The sequence below is a fragment of the Micrasema longulum genome, unplaced genomic scaffold, assembly GCF_059751315.1.
Source record: "Micrasema longulum isolate JH-2025_06_02 unplaced genomic scaffold, ASM5975131v1 h1tg001716l, whole genome shotgun sequence".
Lineage (NCBI taxonomy): Eukaryota > Metazoa > Arthropoda > Insecta > Trichoptera > Brachycentridae > Micrasema > Micrasema longulum.
In genome coordinates, this window is record NW_028278894.1 from 85,058 (window position 1) to 108,412 (window position 23,355).

Here is a 23,355-nt window from a genome sequence, read left to right on the forward strand (position 1 = left end):
TCATTATTTAAAACTAATACTTAGGTAAATATTATTTATTTATGAATAAAAATATATAATGATGTAAGAAAAAAATTATGAAGAGAAATATTTTGTACTAATAAATAAATTCAAGAAAAGAAACGAAAAAAGAAATAAAAACACTAATAGAGAAGTTTAAACTATTTTTAACAATAGTAACAAATAGTTATCTAGAACTATTACCAATTAAATACAGGAGAAGAGCCATTTTATATGTACTAAATTTCATTTGAAATGAGTCACCAGTCATATAATACATATACAGTTTAAATACAAATGCATAAGGGCTGGCATATTGCCTTAAAGCAATTTCTTCCTACCTACCCAAACCGATTAATTTGAAAAATCAGTAGTATATGAACAATTTGTTGATATATAATATTATAACATTTTCATTATATAACAGAATACTGATACACAAATATGTTTTTTCTGAAATAAAAATTGCCTAAATATTTACACTATACTATGAAAAGAGGCAAGGAAGGGGAAGGAGAAAGGAAAAACTAAAATATTCAGGAAGTGACATTTCATTCGTGATTTGAATGAAAATAAAGAAGGGGACTCTGACACTAGTAGGTAGATTATTTCATAATCGAGCAGATGATTGATTGACAATCTCCACCACGGAGAGGCACCACAAAAAGAAGAAGACTCGAATTGCAGCAAAGGCTTCTCAAATATAGGAAATGATTCAAATGTCCAAGACAATGGGAAAATTAATGAGTTATCGCGGCGGAAATATGCAGGATGTAAAGAATTTGATATATCTCTAAATTGGCTGTAAGATCAGCTGGCATATCTTTATTCTAGTCCCAAAATAGTCGAATGTGTCTTCATAAATTAGGTACGTCGTATATTTATACCGCGGGGCAAACGGGCGGGGCTCACCAGTCACCACTGTCACCACTGTCACCACTGTCACCGGTCGCCGTTACTGTACATACCCCCCTCATTGTCGCTGACCTACCAATCCATGGAGATCTTGTTAGTCAAATATGTTCCAAGGCTAATAAGAAAGCTCAAAACATGTTACGATTAATAACGTTATAAAGAAGAAAATATAGATGCCTTGTCATTTACAGGGCTTATGACCTGTCATTAGCTGGTTTTTATATTATTTCAACACTTTATATACATACACAGTTTATATATAAAATATTAGGGCGGGCATATTGCCTTAAGGCAATTTCTTCCTACCTTCTCAATCCGTTCGTGTTGATAAAATAAGTAGGTAGTACATTAACATATTGTAGAGTGTACGAGTATATTAGAATATTTTAATTATGAAAGAAAAAAATTATGTTTTTGTTTTTTTTATCAACAAAAATGAACTAAATATCTATACTTTACTATGAAGAGAGGAAGGGGTAAAAGTTGAAAGGAACGAAGGAGGTGAAAGAAAATAATAAAATATTCAGATAGTGTAGATTAAAGTGGCTACTTTACATCTGTATTTCTTCAATTCGTCGATGTGTTGATTTTTTTAAAGTAAAAGAGCGGAAACCTTTATTGATTATTATTATTATTATAGTTGGATTTTAGTCGTAGTTCGATTATTTTTATTAGCTTATTTTATACTTAATCTTCAAATAGGGCACAAATAAACATAATTTATAACTACGTAATATAAAAAATATTTACAAACTGTTTAACGCATGTTTAAATCTTAACCTTTTTTAAATATAAATATAATACACAATTTTACAATGGCGGAATTACAAATTTTCATGTCTCGACTTGTAAGAAAATTCCGTTTTAAGTCGGGACTCGTGTGTACTAAAATGGATACATTTACCTTAAAACATGTATTCGTCTCGCTTCTTAATTTAACTCACTATTGTATAGAAAAGTGTTGCAGCTGGAGTACCAATTCAATGTCCTATGCACCACTGGGTGTGGATGGGTTATTAATCGAAATGTTCAAAATGGATTCATTTTTTTACCTAATTTGATTTTAACTCTTAAAATACTGTGGCAAATAATACCTTTGCGCGCGGTGATGTAACATCGTGTTACCTTAAGCAAAAGACGAAATATTCTAAAGTTCAGAGAATTTAAAAAAAAACATGGAGACATGCTATTTAATAATTCCTTTTCCATAATTTATGCAAATATACAAATAATTTAGCCCTGTAATTGTAAAATAAATTAAAAATCAAAAATACGCCGCTCATTTTACATACGCGCTTCCCCCATCACTGTCACTAACCGACTGAATCTGTCTCACACAAAACACTGGCCCCAGAACAACGTCTCTGTCTTCCTTGTTATGAGCTCTATCTTCGTGCTCTCTCTTTTACAGATTTATTGCTGTATTGGCGGAATTCATTATTCGCGTAGCAAAGATGAATATTTTTTGTATTAAAATCTAGCATATTTATACAAATTTTACTTCCAAATCCGGTGTGAAAATGGCCATTTGAGGATTACAAAAATACAACTTCATCATTCAAAAAAATAAGAGAGATATATCAAGTCTTGTATCGTGTGAAATCATAGCCACCCAAAAGTTAAAACACTTTAATCCTGATTTCTTTGAAATTTTCAGTAAAATTAAAAGGATATTTTAAATGACATTATATTAGTCGTTTCAGATATCCTCGAGCCGATATCAAAGCCCGACATCTGACCCGAAGTTCACACTCATCCAGACATTAGACATATTAAAGACAAACGAGAAAAAAAGTAGCAAAACATGAAGTTTCTTGTGACAACATTCTTTGGGTGTAGAGTTCCCCTGCTTAAAGAATTAATTTCCCGACAGTTTGGAGATGGATGACTGTTTTTGTAGTGCCGCCTGCGCCTGTTCGTTCTGTTCAAGGGATAGTTTCTACAAACCTAGTTTCTGATTTTTTTTCAATTAATAAAATATAAAAAAAGAAGAAACAAAAAATTATCGTACTTATTGTGTTTAAACATTTATTTAAAAACCCGTACGGATTACATTCCTTTGACAAATAATAATAATATTCCGCAACAGCGCAGCGGCTTGTTTCTTGGCTTATCTGCACAGTACTCTTGATATTATACAACAAAATTATGGAAATAATCTGTGTTAAAAAAATTGCAGGTATGTTGAAAAGTTTCTAAAATATAAATGAATATTTGGAAGATGTAATAGAATAATGTAATATATACAAAATATTATTTTTTTTATTTATTTTTATTTAAATCTTAAAGTAGGGCACACATATCATACATATTGTTATGTGTGTTCTAATAATAACATTGCAAATATATTTAATTTAAAAATTGTTTATCACATATGTCTTGACCATTATTTTAAATTTTGATATGTTTTTTTCTTCATAAATATTTTTTTCCATTTCGTAATACTTTTTAATTGCTTTAAATAAAATTGAATTTTGTGACTTTGCCTTTTTCCTAAATGGAAGTCTAATTTTGTTCTTTTCTCTAGTATTGTGATCGTGTTCATGCTGGTTCCGATCAATTTTTTTCCAAAATTCTGTTTTTTTATTAGAGTTTATAATTTTATGAACAAATATCATTGTATTGTAAAATATTCTTTGTTTATATGTTAATAATTTCATTTCATTTACCATCGACTTTACCCTCGTATATCTGTTTTTTTTCGAAATGATTCTAAAGGCTTTATTTTGTAATACAGTTAGTTTATCTATGTTTTCTTTGTTTGATAAAAATAAAATGCTACTACAGTAGTTAACGTGTGGTTCAATAATTGCTTTGTAAATAGTTTTGCAGGAGTCCTTATCAATAAATCTTCTGATCCTTCCCAAAATTGATATTCTTTTTGCAATCTTATTTATTACCATCTTAGCGTTTTGGTGAAATGTAAGTTTTGAATCCAACATTACACCTAAATATTTAATTTCAGTGACTTCATTAAGTTTTTCATTTTCTATTACAATTGATGGTGTAATTTCTATTCTTTTGTTTCCTATATTCATATATTTAGTTTTGTTAACATATTAAATATAATTTATGTAAGCAATATACATCACAATCTTGTGTGATGTTTTCACTCTTTGTGTTTTTGTAAACTTTTTCATTTATTTATTTTATTTTTATTTCTGAAATGAATTTTTATTCTATTTTTTTTATTTAGTTTTGGTTAGACTGTAAGAAATTGCAAGTGGCAATAAGTCCGCAATTTATCTGTGTATATTTTTGTTATTATTTTAGTATGTATGGCATTGTATATTACGGTTAATAAAGATTTATTATTATTATTATTTGTTGTACAGTCAACCCTCCTATAACGGGATTAATTCATACTGCGTTATATGGAAACCGGACTATAGGAAACCCTGACTGGATAACAATCAGATTATTCGTACCGCGTTATATACAAAACATGCAAAGCTAATTTTAGAAATAATTAAATTTCAAATAAATCAGGCCGATTTGTTTTGCATTACATATATATATCTATATTTAAAATTCCATTCTAAATATCTCAAAGTCCAAGTTTCGAAGGATACCTACATTTAATAAGTAAAATTGTTAACAATGTTAGTTAATGACGCCCTTCAGCAGAACTTTGTGAAAAGCCTTAGTTAAATCCATAAACCACAAGAATTAAAAAAAAAAAATATTTCAATTAACACTTATTTATTTTTTTATTATTTTTATTTATGCTTCATTAAGTTAGTTCATAACATCTTAAGAACTTATATAAACTTTAAATAACTTTACTTTTTTTTTTTTCTTTTATAAAGTTTATATTTGAAGCATTAACTTTGTGGTTATTTATTTTATTTTATTAATTTTTTTTTCATTTATGTCTGACCACTCGATGAAAAACTTTTATTTATTTATTTCGAACACAAACAGATGTACAGGTTAAATTAATATAAATATAATTTATGCATAAAAACAGTAGGACCTGCCACCCAATAACATATATTCATTTAATTGTAATAAAATAAAGCGACGACGGTTTAAACCATATAAAAAAATAAACCAAAATAAAAGAAATATGGACAAAACAAGGAGATAGTGGGAATGGAAACTAAGAAATTAATTAGGAGTGGTGAAAGATAAATGAAGGAAAACAGGTGTGGGAAATTGCATTTGATTTGATGACGAGAAATAAAAAAAAATAAAAAAACAAAACGTCTATTCTGTTATTCTTAATCAAGCCTATTAGTTCTCTTCTGTACCTATTTTATGGAGTGTTAAATATATCTTGACTATTAAAATTATTGTTAAATGTTTCACATATATGAGAGATAGAAGAATGTTTCCGATGATAGTTTTGATGTTGGAAATAAAAAAAATATCAGGCAGTCTAGTTGGTCTGGACGGGACACGGTAAGCAAGTACATTAATTAGTGCTGGGGAATCAAACTTGTTATTTAAAATTTTGTAAAACGGGATCTGATCGAAGATATCTCTTCTGTTAATGAACCAAGATAATTAATTTTTAAAGAAACTATTTGATTTGGAAAATGCAAATGAAATTTGTATTCTACTTGTTTCGAGATTTTTTTATCAATATTCCATTCATAAACCGGGGACCAGATAGCAGCGCAATATTAGAGTATATACATCTTAAGAGTGCAATATTATTTGATAGTTATCGGGACAATCGGGACATGTTTAATCTTTTATATATATTTATAGTTGGACAATTCATACAGCGCCATTTTTGTGAAAATCACCTCAAGGGCGCTGTACAACAAATAAATATCCCAGCACGTCTTGCAGCTATAGAGCGCATGAATGGTTGGGATTCTAGTTCCTTGTTTCTAATTGAGATCAACTAAAAATTAAAATAAACAGGAGCTAGGAGCTAGATTACAGCACGTATCGCAGCTGCTAAGCGCATGGACGAGTGGAATTCTAGCAAGATAAAATTAATGATATCAATAAATTTGCAAAAAATAAACGTAAACATAGAGCATAGTAGTAAATTTGTCAAATCTTCACGCCAAGAAGTAAACAATAAAAAACTATATAAATAAATCACTGTTTCAACTTTATGGTTAACAAAAGGATATAGATGTCCGAAGAGAAGCTTTTGTAGACAGTAGGTAGATACCGTCGCCGTGTGGCCGACTGGCTGCTTGATAATTTCTGGAAACGCACATGTGTAGTTACTGAGGGACTTTGCCTATTGTTCCAACGACTTAGTGTCAATTTTGGTCTGTATTATTGTCCGTGTATTTATGTAAAATAATATTGTGGTAAGATGCGTATTTTCTTGAATAAAGACAAAAAAAAATAAGTCAGTTCTAAAATTTTATATTGTTTGTTAATTAAGCGTTAAATTTGATTATTTTCCATCTCCCACTCGATTTTCTTTTTTGAAATTTTTACCTGAAAGTAGCCACCGAGTCAAAAATACTCGTTCAGGGTTCTTATTATATTTCATACAGAACTGTATTCCTCATTCTCCTGGACACAGACAATACATAAAATAATCGGCATTAATGTAATAAACGTTGCTGAAAAATAGCATTAGCTTTTAAAAACTTGGCCCTAGTGTGTTAGCGGAGTACGCGTCCCCAAAGCGTCCTTTGATATTTTCAAAATTCTTAATTTGACACTATGCAGCGGCGCGGCCTATTAAAAAATAGAGTTCGCTTTGAAATAATATTTTAATGATTTTTCAAGAATTTCTTAGTAAACGTTTAATGTTTTGAAGGGTTAAATGTTTTTATTATATATTAGACGGATAAAAAAACAGCTTATCTATAAACATATCATAATTTATTTTTTATTCTCATGCGTATATTTTTAATTCTTAGTATTAATTAATACAAATTTAAAGTTATTTTCCTTAACGGTTTTTTTATCCTCGTGAGTCGATGGATACAAACTTCATTTTCTTATGGAATGAAAAGGATCTTGACCAGATGGTACATCTCTGGCACTGCGTAAATATTTATTTTCTTTTATTTATTTGGGTAACCAACAGCTATAATTATTATATATATATAACAAAACAAATAAGCCAATTACGGGTTTTCACAAGTAGCATCACAGTAAGTTAAAAAAGATTCTCGAACATAAAATGAATAGTAATTAAATGTAAATTCAAAAGAAAAGAAAAAATACTACGAATTATTTCGAAAGCAAACGCCGTACGTCATTAAGATTATTTGCAAATAAATCTATGTTAAATGATTTATTTATTACATTAAAATTATTAAAAGTTCGCCATAAATATGAATTTTGCCTATAATTAGATGAAACAAGAGGTATGTGAAAAAGAGGGTTATTTCTTAAAACTTTGGAAGGAACAATGATAGAAAGTTTGCATAGTATTCCAACTGTATTTTCCTCTGTGGATTAATGTTCATATAATATATAGATAAATATTTGTGCGGATGTTGGGCTATCAGGAGCTTGCCGGTGTAGAGGGCCTTAATTACCCGCGACAGTGGATTGTTTCTCGGCTCTACAGTACTACTTGTGTCGTGCTTATTTATTTTATTATTTTTGTTGGTATATAGGTGCATGTATATATGTGTATGTATATCTTTATATATAATTCCTCTGTACGTGTCATGTCACCTTACTCCTTAGGAGGAGCGGCTTAACCAATTTACGTGCGGTTTTCAGAGAAACATAGATCTTTACGCTGTGCGTGTTCGTAGATAAAATCTTTAATCGAATATGTAAAAAATAAGTTCGGAGCATAAATGTTTAATTCATCGATCTACCAGAGTTGCATTCGAGGAGAATGCATTTACAATAAAAATGGAAAGATGTTGTTTTTTTATGTATAAAAAAAAATTGTTTTTGAATGTTTACAAACAGCATTTGTTTTTAGTCCATCAGATTCTTTTCTTGAATTCCTTATAATTTCTACCCATTTGTTTCTTTTTATTGGAATTTTGGTAGCTCTAAAATAATATTGAATTCAATACATTTAAAAAAATCGTATTCCTACATAAGTACACCCCTTTGTTGGTGAGACGACCGGAGCTTGGCGTTTGCAAAAAGAATGCAATATTTGAAAACATATTTATTTTATGTTTGGGAATTCAACCATAAACAAGTACCTAGGTACCTACTGAAAAGAAATATTTTAATATTATCAATTTTAAGTTTTGGAATTCAATCACAAACAAGTAGTTAGGTACCTGCTTATCAATGAAAAGTCTTTTTCCAAGCTAATAGCAGGGCAGCCAACTTTCGGGCAGGACAACGTCTGACGGGTCCGCTAGTGTATGTATTTATTATTTGGATACCAACCGTGATAACTAAGAGCATAATGTAAATGAATGCCTCGATTCGGATTGTGCCCAGTGAGATATTTAAATAGAAAAGAGAAGAAAATTAGCTAGAGTGTCATCAAGGAGAGTCTGAATTAATTTAAAAAATAAATTATTATTAATGTTAGTAAAGAGTATTATTTAGTTTAGGAATAAATAGTTGTTATTTTTTTCCTGAGCTACCTAATTAAATGCATTACATTTTGTGATCGTGGTCCCGTGATGTCACCCGGATCAAGACGTCATGTTCTGAAACCGTTCGACATATTGAATTTATTTAAGTGCTTTTACCTAAAATAAATACGAGTGCGTAGTTATATTAATTTTATGAAAATATTTATTTTTATTTTTTAGTACGTACGTATTAGGAAATGTTGATATATATTTAGGTTAGGGGGGGTCAAAAACAGCAATTTTTCGATGATCGAATTCAAACAGGACTTAAAACTTGCATATTGGCATGCTTATCAAGGACAAAATACTGAAAAAAATCCTGCTTTGCACAAATTGTGGTGCCAAGGACCAAAAATGACAAATAACGTAATATCTTAATTTTTTGCTAAAAATATAAAGGTAACTTTTTAAAACTTTTAATATCATTTAAGTACTTCATTTGAGTTTCCCGATGATAGAAAAATGATTAAAGGTAGATTTTGTCTTTTCTAACAAAAGGTTCAACATGCAGTTGTCTTTTTCGCACAGGCCAATTTAGTAAATGAGGTCTAGAATTCCAACCGTCCATACGCTCAGTAGCTGCAAGACTTGTTGTAATCTAACTTCTATTTTTATAAATTTGTTTTTTTTTTCAAATATCACTAAATCTCTAAACTTTATTGTCAAATAAGATAGATTTCTTATTGTCTATGCGCTCTGTAGCTGCAAGACGTGCTCTAATCTAGCTCCTGTATATCATAATTGGAGACGAGGAACAAGAATCCCAACCGTCCATGCGCTCTGTAGCTGCAAGACGTGGTTGGATATTTATTTATTGTACAGCGCCCTTGAGGTGATTTTCTCAAAAACAGCGCTATATAAATTATCCAAATATATATATAGTATCGGAGAGGCATCTGCAAGATAGTGACAGGAAAACAATGTTCAAATACCTATTTATCAAAGTTCCCTGTCACCGCATATGCTCACAATTTATGCAATCCAAAACACAAAAATAATCATGTATTTACGTAAATATCTGATTTTCACTAAATACAATAGTTGATATTAAACTTTAAATTGTGTTCATTTAATATATGTACGAGTACCTATGTACTCAAATCTAGCAATAGCAAAGCATTGCCGGGTTCAGCTCGTACAATATATTTTTAGACTTAGACGATCTTCCTTGACATTTAGTGGGACTGTCTCATTAGTCTTATTACAATTAGTTGACTGAGTATAATTTTGAATGGCGACTTTGTATTGTCATAATAGTACAAACTTACAGTTACAATTGATTACAGCAATTTAATCAGTATACACATAATAATAATATTAAATTATGACATCCAGAATCAGAGTCAACTTGGCCAAGTATTTTAAGGTAACCATGATTCTGTCAACAATGGGACACGTCTTTAGAATAAAGGCGATAATTTATAACGTTGTTTTTTTCATTGTCATATTTGCAGACAAGTGCTATATTTCATCGCCTAGCGAGTCCATCAAGATTGATATATATTTTAATAGAGAAATCAAAATCACATAAACAGACTACAAAGACAACAAAATAAAATATTAAAGTTGTTATATTATCTAACAACAACTTAAGAACTCTTTAAACAAACTAAATAATTAAATGAAACCGAACTTTCTCTACTAGACTCCTAAAAATTTATTCATAAATTAGCCACTAGTATAATTGTAGACGAAGCACCAAAACTTGAAAAAAATTGCAGAACAATATCGTATACAACTTTGTAAAACGAGACAAGGAGAGTCGAGACTAAAAAACCATGGACTGAAACTATACAATAAACTACCAGACAAAACTAAACAAAAGACTCAGACAACTTTCACAAAAAATGTTAAAAATATTATCATTAAGAGTAGAATATAAATTTTTTCAAAAAGAAAAAATATATTGTTAGATGCACGGAATCCGTAAGGGTTTAAAATAAAATTTCAATTGAAAAAAATAGTTTTTTTTTTAAATAGGAAATACATATGGAAGTCTGGGCTAAGTCTATTTTGACGAGTTTCTGAAACAAGTTGGTAATTTAAAATTTTCGAAAAGTGAGAAATCTGCATAACTGGCATCAATTAATCTGTATTTAAAAAGTAAATGAAAATATTTCATATTTAAATTTATTTCAACAGAGAGGGAAAAAGTTTTCGAGAAGAAATTTGGAAGTCTAGGCATTTACAGGGCTTATGACCTATTGGCTGGTTTAAGTGGCCACTTTACACACTGTGTAACATTCACCATTCTGCCCATGTTTGAACATCCACATTTCCTCAACTCTTCCATCTGTTGACTTTTGTGAAGTGAAAGAGCTGAAACCTTTATCCCTAGGGAGGAAATCCAGCCAGTCTGCAAGCATTTGGACATAATCAAACATTGTTGAAAATATTTCAGATTATATTTTGTAAATACAAAAAAGAACACTTTATAATATTAAACTTGCTGTTTTATTTCAATTGTTAATTTGGGATGAGCTAACGCCTAAAGTACAATATCTCAACTAGTATAATGTTAGTTACCAATTTGTTCCAGAAACCTGACGAATTACTAGCTTTTCCCCGCGGCTTCGCTCGCGTGATATTAGGGAAAAATTAATTCGTTTTGTCGTTTAGCAATAAGAAGTTTTTCTATGGAATGATTTATTTCTTCGGGATGAACAGTATACTGTATCGATTTTTGGTCCTCCAACTATCGCTTTATAAAAAAACTTTTATCCGTTAGTTTATGGCGACTTAGCATCATTGTTTTAATATTAATTCATTTTTTCACCAAAAATTTTCCCGGTGTAGTTATATTTTTTCAATGAAAAGTAGCCTGTAATATTTCTTAGCTCTGTGGCTATCCCCATGCAAAAAATCACGTTGATCGGTTGCTCCGTTGCGACTCGAATAAAACGCAAACCGACAAACCCACTTTCGCATTTTTGTATTGTTAGTATTTCATTTATTATTCATGAGTATTTCATGTTTTTTTAAGCCAATCGACATGCTTACGAAAGCCTCTATAGATTGGCATTAAAATACAGGTACAGTCTGTCAATAAAGAGTAGAAAACAAGGGAGGGCGCCACTGTTGTTTAAATGGCAATACTAAAAATAGAACACATGCTGGAAATGTAAAGCTGAGTATCCTGCAATTTTGTAAAATATTAATTAAACAAAAATATTTTTTCATTGCAATATAGATAGGTACCCACTGATCTCAAAATAAAATGAAATACAATAAATAACATACAAACATCACTTAATAGTAAAATATTTTTATTATCGAAACATACAGTAAAGATAGAATTGTTAATGTTTTTTAACACAAGTTGGTAGAAAAAAAAAATAACATGTAACTTTAAATATAATATAAGGTGGTTTCATGTAGACGGTGACATTCCTCGTGTTTTAAAGATTTGTACAGAATACAAACGGGCAGACCGACGGACACTCTTCTTTATAATATATATATATATATATATATAGATAAAAAAACATATTTAAATCTTATTGAGAATCAGATTCAGAAACTAAAAACTCAACACCCAAAAATGGATCTTCTTCTATAAAACTGAGTTCAGCTTCATCTTCCGCGTCGCAGGTGTCGCTGTCATCGTTATCTACTTGAATTATCAAGTCATCAATATTTCCATACAAGGTGTTTTATCCTCATAATACTTTTTTTTTATTTTTATTTTTTATTTTTTTTTAGTAACTATTTTTTTTTTATAGAGTCTTTATTCAATACAATATACACATTGTTACAATATTAATACATTATAAAGAAAACAATGTATTAAAACATATTTGTCCCGATAAACTATTCAATAATATTTCATTTAAATTATTTCGACTAGTCTGTAGATGCCCATTAGAGGGTGAAAGCGCTAATTGGTCAAAATAAATAAGTGGAAGTGTACCAAGTATTTTTTAAAATTAATAACTTATGTGGAAATATAAGTTATTACATCATTATTTAATAATAGTTTGTCATCAGGTGCTCAGACATTAGTTTTAATTAATAATCAAATAAAAGAGTACAGACATAATACTGTACACGTATAAAATAATGAACATATATTATTTTATTTTTGATGCTCTGAAAAATATTATTAAGAAGAAAAAACTCAACAAAACCAGATAAGAATGGTTTAAAGAAAAAACAATTTTTAAGTAAAAAATGTAAAATAATACCATTAAAATTAAAGAATAGCCAAACGGCTAGTAAATAAGTAAATACTTAAATATATTTTATATATAGGAAAAAGGATATAAACACACATATAAATAGTGTGTGCTCATAAAGGTAATCAAAACAAGATAAAAAATAAAACAAAGTAAATTGAAAATTTCAATTCATGGCACAGAACATTGCGCAATTTCCAAAAAAATATTAATGTTACAACTTACTGGGTACTTGTGCTTAATGCTACTACTATATTTGCTTCTAAAAAAGGTTCTCAATCTCTAGTGATATATCTTCCAGAATGATTTTATTTGCATTAATATATATATTTTTTAATTTTCAGATGGGCAAGTTCAGCAGTACGGGGAGGTGAACCAGCTGGGAGGGGTGTTCGTCAACGGGCGCCCCCTCCCTAACGGGGTCCGCCTGCGTATTGTGGAGCTCGCCCAGCTCGGGATCCGACCCTGCGACATCTCCCGCCAGCTGCGAGTGTCCCACGGCTGCGTGTCCAAGATCCTGGCGCGCTACCACGAGACGGGCAGCATCCTACCCGGAGCGATCGGGGGATCGAAGCCCAGGGTCACAACCCCGAAAGTGGTGTCATACATCAAGGAGTTGAAGCAGAAGGATCCCGGGATATTCGCCTGGGAGATAAGAGACAGATTGCTCTCTGACGGAATTTGTGACAAATATAACGTGCCGTCCGTCAGCTCGATTTCGAGGATACTGAGAAATAAAATCGGTTCAATCGGCGCTCCGCCGGCGCACACGCATCTCTACACTCCCTTATACCCCGGTCCTTTGTATTACAGTCACCAGGGTGGCAAAGCCCCTCCGTCGCCGCCAGGACCGCCGTGCTGGGCCCCGCCCCAGCGGCCCGCGCCCCCGCCTCACCACCCGCCCTATAACTACTACATGTACCTCCAGGGGGCGCCGCCCCCTCCGCCGGGCCCCCTCTGACGCTAGGCGTGGATGTGGTGCACATCTGACTTTCAGTATTCAAAGAGACAAATGTTATACTTGTGAATTAAAATACGTTTTAGTAGATATTTAGACAAGTCAAAACTAATGGCGGCATTACAAGGATCACAAATTAGAATGAGAAATGTAGCTGATTTTGCAAATTTTACTTGCTGTATTATGAAAGAAAAAGTTGACTGTAATAATACAGTCCGCTTTTTACAAAGGTAGAAGTTCGTATATAAGCACATTGACGTATTACAAATAAACACGATATTGCCTTACTAACCGCATCTCATATTTAGCTAATATTACAAATCAATTTGTTGTAGGGACTAACAGCCATTTGTTATAAATTATTGCTATTTTCGCTCCAAATTATCAAAGTTTTTCTTATACTCCAGCGGTATTTTTGGTAGGTTAAAATCGTTAGTAATATATTAACAGGACGTTTTTTAGCATCCTCTGCCAAAAAAATCAATTGATAGTGTAATAACTTCACGTAACCAAAAAATATAATGGTTGTTGAGATTGAGTTTAATATAAAGAAATATGTCAGATCGCTTTTACCCTCAGCCTGTTGCCGGTCGCCGCGTTCCACCTGGCTCCGCCCACTCTTACGTCATGACTAGCACATAGCGACATCTGTTGTGTAGCGAGTGTCACTACTTTCCTACAGATAGTTACGCGGTATTGCAGTATCATCGACGATGTCTGTTCGGTTTTTTCCAGTAACAGCGGAACGCAAGCATTTTCTCATCACACACGACGGCACTTTTCTGCGTAGCCTCACGTCTTATCACGATAAAAGTCATGAAAAACATGAAAACAATTACTTACTAATTAAAATGGCATATTTTACACACTTGTAACTTTTCTATTTGACTATACGACGATGATTATGTACCTATCCATAAACAAACATCATTTAGCTTTGTGTAAAGTTGAAAAAATGCAGATAAAGAAAATAGTAACAGGGGAAATCGACCTATCTTTAATATGATAGATATGCAATGCGTTCTGTACATTCGTGAGGATGAAAAAATTGCACCTTTTTTTAAACGTATTATTTTGATTCAAATTTTTTTCTTCCAGTAACAACGACAAACCTAAGAATTGTAATGTGTCAATTTTAAATGCATTCTTCTTAAAAGTCTTCTATTTTTCCATCCTAATGACTTTGAAGATTGTTCAAGGGAAGGATTAGAATGAAAAGTAATCACCCTGAAATAATATCGAAAAATGGCATATTGTAATAAACATGGTTTAATTTACTGCTTGTGCATCGCAAATCATCAAAACGCAATAAAATACGCTTTATAAGACAGATTTTAGTCCGATGGGTAGTGGTCGCGGATTCCGGATGAGGAGGTCCGAGGAATGGTCCCCACTTTACTACAACTCGTTTCCCATTTTGAAAAGAAAATGGCGTAAATATTTCAATATTTTCCCAGCTCATAAAAACTAATGACCATATTTCCTTTTTGAAAAAAAAATCAATACTGTGCATAAACGCGGATGATTCTAAATCAGAAAACGAATGAGTTATTGTGTCAGAATAATATCTGTACCTCAGGGGAGAAAATGCGGGTGTACATTTTTTGCCTTTTTTGAATTTTAAAATGCAGAAATTGTCGTATAAGGCGTAAAGCACTTGAGTCAACTTTCGTCAAAAAATTATTTTAAAAGATGAAATAAAAACGTGGAATCCGCTATGTTTTAATGTATAAAACATCAGTACCTATACTATTTTAATAAGTACTTTTATTGTCAAAATAATAAATATTGAAAAATCTTTATAGATTGAAATTATCTCATTTGGTTCAAAAGTTATGATATTCTGGACATTGCACAATTACAAAATCTTATTTTCTTAACATTTCGTTCAATACGACTCTCTGGGTTTATCCTTTAAGGTACACATATGAATGTGTTCTTATTAGAATGTTTGGAAAAGTGTCATAGTGGTTTTTTACAATTTTTTTTCCATTTGCGATCAAAATTGAGCGGTGTTCTAAAATTTAGCGTTCGCATACATAATTTTACCAATTTGTGTATTATATACGACACCATATTTTTTAGTTAAAATCTGATCTGTATAATACAATACAGTCATAATTGGTTTATTTTCCGTTTTTCTTCAAACTGTCAAATAAACACAAAAATATTTATTATATTAATTTGTAATAACTACTATTCGATATTTCACCATTTGTATGGTGGTTAGTAGGAAAATAACGTGTCTATTTATTTCTCCGTCATTGTGCATTAAGGATTCGACAATAGACTTCGATAACGTGTGCCTTATTTTTAAAAGAGTGATTAAATTATTTGACCAAATGTTAATTATAGTGTATTTTAATGAAAGTATTTACTAAGATATGTGCCTTGTTGTGATTTTAAACTGTGCTAATTTGAACTATATTGTGATTAATCATAAACACCTCCTTATAGTCTTGTTCTCCTAAGAATGCATTCGGCAGCACAGAATTAAAACAGCCGGAAAATGATGGAAAAACGCAGTGACTGACTTTCGCTGCGTAATGAGGAAGTTTAGTGGTTTTTAAAAATATTATTTGTTGATAGACTATTAAACTAAGACAAATATATATCTTGTGATTTTTAATGTTTTGTATTTCTAAAATAACTCCGCGTGTGACGTCAGAGGTTCTCTTCCGCTTATTCTCGATCATTTCTGCCCGTTGGTCCATTAACGGTAAGCAAACTGGAAATATTCCATAACTCCCTTATAATTGGTAGATTCGTATGAACCAGTGACGTCGTTCAAAGGAGTTCGTTTTCATTAAAACATATTTTTTTAATGTTTTTCGTATTTTTTTTATGAAACTTTGCGGAACAATTTAATGCTGAAATTTTTACCGCGCGCAAAAAAACATTTATTGTATCAAATTTCTCGGAGGTCTGAAGTTCTTCGTTGGTTTTTCTAGGATGAATTAGTATATGACCTCCCCAATCTAACAGCAACTAAAGAACTCTTTAAACAAACTAAGCAATTAAATGTAACTGAACTCCTTAAACTAGAATCCTTAAAATTTATTCATAAATTGGTCACTGATGTAATTGTAGACGAAGAACTAATACTTGAAAAAAATTGTAGTAAACAATTAACATGGACACAATGACACAATACGAGAATATCAGAAAAATGTCATATACAACCTTCTAAAACGAGACAAGGACAGTCGAGACTAATAAACCATGAAATGAAATTATACAATAAACTACCAGAAAAACTAAACAAAAGACTCAGACAACCTTTACAAAAGATGTTAAAAATATTATCACTAACAGTAGAATATGAATTTTAAAAGTAAAAATATATTTTTTAATGTATGTAACCCGTAAGGGTTTATCGATGAAATAAAAAAATAAAAAAATAGATGGAGTCATGCGCCACTGCGCTTCATTACATCATTACATCAAAACCTGGACATTCTTAGGAGAACTAGACTATATTTTCCTCAAACCTTTTTGACTTGTGACAAAATTGACGATAATTTCACGAATTTAAAATCCCACAAATCAAATTATGTATAAGTGTTTGCCTACTAGTAAATGATGAAATGTATTTACAAAGTAGACAGAGTATGTTGTATTTCCAATTGCCCATGTCAACGAGAAGCATTAATTAAATTAATTAATTTTAATACCTACGAAATGTGCCAAGATTTTACTGTGGGTATAAATTTAATTAATGCTTAATAAGTAATTTCATGGCCTTGCGCGTGGGTGGGTGTTTTAATGTTGTGCCTAAACCTAATCAATAGATATAAAATATGACGCTGGCCCTACCCCTCGGATCTCACTTTGAAAGAAGGAATTGACATATTATAATTATACGAACAGAAAGAACATACATATATATATATATATATACGAGGTTTGTTCGGAAAATAAGGGGATTTTTTTAAATTTCGCGGGTTAGGAGAGTCTGATTGTCAATTTTTTATTATGTTGCTATTCATGCCCCTGAAGTATGCTAAACATTTCAGCTGTATTCATTATTTACTTTGTCAGTGGCAGCCGCTAAGGTTAAACGTGTTCGACGTAACATTATTTTTGGTACGTGTATTTTATACATACACAAATCTGGATTTCTCCCAAGGGGGAGTAGGTATATATTTTTTTTATTAATATCCCTACAGAGATGAGGGATGAGATGATTACTAGTACTTAATTTAACTCGGAAGAGTCTTAAATACATAAAATAAAGTAATTATTAATTAAAAATACTTAACTTCAATATCAATACATAGATGGCGCTCCAACACGCTTGTGAATGGTTTCTCATTTAATAACATATATACAAAAATCAAAAATGTTACCTGTGTCGATATTCGCTAATAAGCGGAATGGGGAATGTTGTAGTACGTAAAGTGGCCACTTAACCCAGCCAATGACAAGTCATAAGCCCTGTAAACGCTCGAATATCCATAATCCTGAATTTGAAAAAATTCTACCTCATCTCTGTAGGGATATTAATAAAATAAAAAAAAATATGTGTTCGACGTACTTGACAATCTTGTCTAGCGATTCAGAATGCCTCCACTGGGACGTTTAAGCCTTAGTTTCGACGTCATATCCATAAACCCATGTTTCGTCACCTGTTATAACACGTTTTAGTTAGTCTGCATCGTCGTTGACTTCATTCAGTGACACCTGAGCAACTTCCATTCGCCGCTGTTTTTGTATGAAATTCAAAAATTTTGCAACAATTTTTGCTGCCACGCGTTTCATACCCAAAACCTTAAAAAAAACATGGCTTGAGCCAATCAATATACCAACATCATCAGCTACTTCTCTGTTTGTGATTCGGCAATGGTTCAAAACCATTTCATTCACTCTTTCCACGTTTTCATCGTTTGTTGATGTGCTAGGGCGTCGGGGCCGTTCGTCATGTACAACGTCTTCACGGCCATCTTGGAAACGCTTATACCACTCGTAAACTCTTATTTTACTCATAGCAGACTCACCATTGGCCTTTTTTTACATTTCACAAACTTTGTTACACTTTATTTAATTTTTTACACAAAATTTGATACAAATTCTTTTATCCGTTTTTTTTTTAACAAATAAAAATCGCCGAGATCATAAAAACACGTCTAACCTTAGCGGCCGCCACAGACAAAGTAAACAATGACATCTCTCATTTATCGCACCGAGAGTGTTCAATATTTTGGAAGAGCGTATTAAGCTCTCAAGGACAAAAACTATTTTCAAGAAAGGAGTAAGGACTGGATTTTCCTTAATGGGAGGGATTTGAGTAGGAAACTCCTTGATGATTATTAAAATTAAGATTTGTTGCAACAGAGAGGGAAAACATTTTTGAGAGGGGAATATGGGACTCTAGGCATTTACAAGCCTATGACCTGTAATTTGCTAGTTTGAGTGGCCACTTTACACACTGTGTAATATTCACCATTCTGCCTATGTTTGAACATCCACATTTCCTCAACTCTTCCATCTGCTGACTTTTGTGAAGTAAAAGAGCTGAAACCTTTATCATGTGGGTGAGATTCATCCGGCTGAACCAATTCACCTAGTAGGCAACGCCTGAAAACAATTTTTATACTTCTTATTTTACCAGGTAGTTAATTCAACAATGTTTTCAGTATGTCCAAATGCTTGCAGACTGGCTGGATTTTATCCCTAGGGAGGTGTTGATATTTAAATTTGTTGCAACAGAGAGGGAAAACATCTTTGAGAAGGGAATATCCGAATGTTTGAGTTTACTGTTTACCATATTGATATGCCATTTTTTTTAAATATTTTTTTATGTTTCTGATCCTATATTTGTGGTGATATACTCATGTGTCTGTGTCAACTAATTGCTAGTCCCATCTCAGCACAGGACTTTTAGTCCCATGGAGTTGGGACTTATGTCTCAAATAATGTACAATAAACTTATGTATGTAAATAAATTAATTAATTAATACAGCTGAAAATTTTCGCATACTTTCCCTAAAATAAAATTTGACTAAATTAACATTTTAGCATATTTGCATATTAGCATATTTGAAATAAAATATTTAAGAAACTGCACACACCTCGTATATATATATATACAGATATGTATTCATCATTATCATTCCCTTTCCGCACCCATTGTGCATAGGACGCTGCATTTTCAAACCAAATACTGCGAATTTCGATCGAAGGTAAGATGATCAGTCGTCTGCAGTCCAGGTGCCAGGCCTAGAAAAATGAAATATTGCAGTTTAAATAACCTTTATAATCATTATTTCACGTTCACCCTCTCAGGATTAACCCAGGGCCTCAAGAATGGTAGGCTAACGCGCTAACCACTACACAACGAGGCGGACCACTCTACTCGATTTCCTTGTTCAGGATTTTTGCATGAGAGCAGCCATCTTGTTTAAAACACTCGTCCAGGCTTCTGATACTTTTTTAAACACAGAACTGTGTTCTTTATCGACCTGGACACAAACTAGTAATATATGTATTACTCGAACAAAATTTTAAAAAAATATATTATTTGCAATGAAAATCAATGTAATTTGAAATTAGATAGTAGCCATTTGAACATTTATTCAAGTGATAAAAAATAAATGCTTTGAAAATGCAATACGGAAGACTTGACGAGCATTCGTTGGTTTATTTTTGTGATCACTTTATACACTGTATCATTCACCATTCTGCCTTTGATTATATCACATTTTATTTTCATGAAATAAAAAAAATATTCACTCTCCAGACATTTTTTTCAAAAACATTATCCATACCTCTTGGATATCTTTTAATATTGTCTATAAACATTTTATCAATATAAAAAGTAAAATCTTTTTTAACGTTTTTAAGTATACATTTTTTCAATGCATGATAATGACAACACAAAATAAATTATTGGTGGCACATATTATAATTTATAAATGTATGCATTGTTTTTAAACATTTCACCTCTAAGATGTTTTCTTTATAGTAAATAAGTTGTAATGTAAGTGTGTAAATACTATTTATAATTGTTTATTTTAAGGCTGTTTGTTTATTTTCCCACATAAAATATTAATGTGTGTTTGTACAAAGAATTAAAGTTGTATTTGTTGAAATAAAAATATTTTTAATATTTACTTTCCTGTTTATTTGTATTTTTCCTTAAAAATCAATTGAAGAGTGTTTTTTATGCCAATTGCGACGCCATTCAATTATCATTATTATTAGTATGGATAACTTTTATAGCGCCATAATCGTAATAAAATACCTCAAGGGCGCTATACAAAATGATTCTGGGTATAGATGAATAAATTTAATTTAATTGGTAGACCTGCATAGATACCATAACAATAATCGACTCTAGACTCTTCAAACGCATTTATTTGCGGCATTAACCGCCAAATTTTTGCGTATGCATTTAATTTGTCTCAGCTATAGAAGCAAGAACTTATCATTCTACTAATTTGAGCGTCAAGAGAAAGGTCAGGATTAAGGAAGACTCCCAGTAGTTAAACGGTGGATAAAGCGGTACTCCCTACATCGGGTAGTGCCGTATCCTGAATAAAATTCTGTCGTCTGGCTGAAGCCACCATTCCATGAAATATTACACTAACCATATTAATTTATTCCAGTAAAAACAAATTAAGTTAAGAATTTTAATTTTACATCAGCCTGCTTCTCTATCTCGAATGATAAAGTTCAGTCCTAGAGAAAATTAAATTAAAAAAATGTTTTCTTATACGCAATAAAAATTAAAGCAATTAATTGTACGGAGAAATTTCTTGAAAATGTATGAAAAAATTAACTAATTTGAACTACGTCATAAGTTGGCTCGGATAAACAAATAAAGAATGAGACATTCGTTTTAAAATACCCTAACAAGGCGAAACAATTGTCACGATATTTTTGTTGTTATATTTGTAAAAATAAAATAAAGTGTTCAGTAGACTCAAATCAGTGTTTGATTTCTAATATAATAAGTTTAAATATGGAGTTCTACAAAATAAACACCAAATCAATCAACAATTACACGTATACGCAAAAGTTAATTTAGTCCTAGGTTTCTGGGTGGTATGTTTAATAATAATAATATTTGACTGATTTATATAGCTTTATTTTTGTGAATCACCTGAAGGGCAACAATTGTATACGTAAACTTACATTCTAATTAAGCAAAGGTGACATTATATTTTCTGATTTAAAATGAAGGGTATGATAAAGTAAAGAAATGAGATTTTAGTAGGGATCTGAACTGGTCTGGGACTGTCAATGATTCGTAAGTTTAAAGGCAATCGGTTTCAGGCAGAGGAACGGCAACGGCAAAAACACGATCTCCGAATCTAGTGTTTGGGGAGCGACAAGTTTTCCTCTGCCTGAATCAAATGCTGACCTTAGATAAGATTTTCTTTAAAATGTATTTTCCCGAATATGTAGGTCCGATAGGTATCTTGGAGCCATTTCATGAAGAGATTTGAATACTGTCCAGCAAAGCTTGTATTTTTTTATCCCTGGACTTTTTAACCAGTGCAAATCTTGTAGATGTTGTAAAACGTGAGAATATTGTTTTACTCCCGTAAAAAGCCTTGCTGCTGCATTGAAAACAGATTAAAGTTTATCAGTTTGATATTTTGGGAGATTTGCGTATATTCCATCGCAGTAATCTAAACGCGAAACGACATAAGCATTCACAAGAGCTTTAGTTGCGTCTATAGAAATATTTTTCTTTGCGGATTTGATTTAAACTTAATATCATTTATATATTTATTTTGTTCATCAACGCCCAAAGGGCATTTACAAAAAATAAAAATGAAATACATGCTAACATACTAAATACCTATTCACAAAATGCTTATTTTAACATCAAACTACATAATAATAATTGTCTTCAAAGTGCTCATTGTAATTGCCCAATACTGGATAGGACAGACAATGTCAAATACTTAGGAGTTATTATTGATATAAATTTAAAGTGGAAACAGCAGATTGAAAATGTTACTAATAAACTTAAGAAATTAACGTATTTATTCAAAACAATTCGAAATATAATTAATGTACAGGAACTTTTAAAGATTTATTTTGCATTGTGCCAATCAATTTTGGAGTACGGTATAATCGGTTGGGGTGGTGCGAGTGACACAGTTTTAAATAGTGTATTGGTTGCACAAAAATCCATCATTAAAATAATACTCAGAGTCCCGATACAGACATCTACTGAAGAAATATTCCATAAATCACAACTTATGACACCAAAACAATTATACGCTAAAACAATACTCACTTATAGATTCAAACACTACTCTTACTCAAATGAAAGACATAACCCCCACAATACATCACATACAAATAATATAATCACTAGATCCTCAACACATAAACAACTTAAACAAATACAAACTAATACCACTTTCAGACAAAGGGATTTTGAGTATTATTCAATGAAAATCTATAACCTACTTCCACTATCTATTAAAGCAATTAGTAATGAGAAAATGTTTAAAAAGGCTATAAAAAAATGGATAGTGGAGCTAGGTAGAAGTAAAATGGATTGTCTCATTCGCCCATACCAATGCTGAATCAACTGCTCCACAACTGTATGGCTTATGTTAGGTTTTTGTTGTTTTCATTGTGTGTTTTGTAATATAAATAATATAGATGTATATAAATACCTTGTTTTTAAAACTGTCTGAATATTTGTTAATTATGTTTGTTTTTTAAGTGAGTCTTCTTTGTTTATTCTCAAATGTAATAAAAAAAAACTAAATTGTTAAGTGTCCTCGGCACGGGAAACCCCAGTGAGGTCACATTATTTTTATTATTAATTTATAGTTTGTAAGCGAAAAAT

General features: G+C 31.4%; 1 protein-coding gene across 1 annotated transcript in view; it reads left to right on the forward strand.

The window, feature by feature from the left end:
- The window catches only part of LOC148274231 (paired box protein Pax-1-like), a 69,646-nt gene extending 54,322 nt beyond the window's left edge, over nucleotides 1-15,324 (forward strand). The window contains exon 2 of the mRNA XM_088237413.1: nucleotides 12,925-15,324. Within this exon, the coding sequence (XP_088093539.1) occupies nucleotides 12,925-13,541 (617 nt within the window). The 3' untranslated portion in view covers nucleotides 13,542-15,324. The remainder of the gene's footprint in view (nucleotides 1-12,924) is intronic.
- The last annotated feature ends 8,031 nt before the right edge of the window (nucleotides 15,325-23,355 follow it).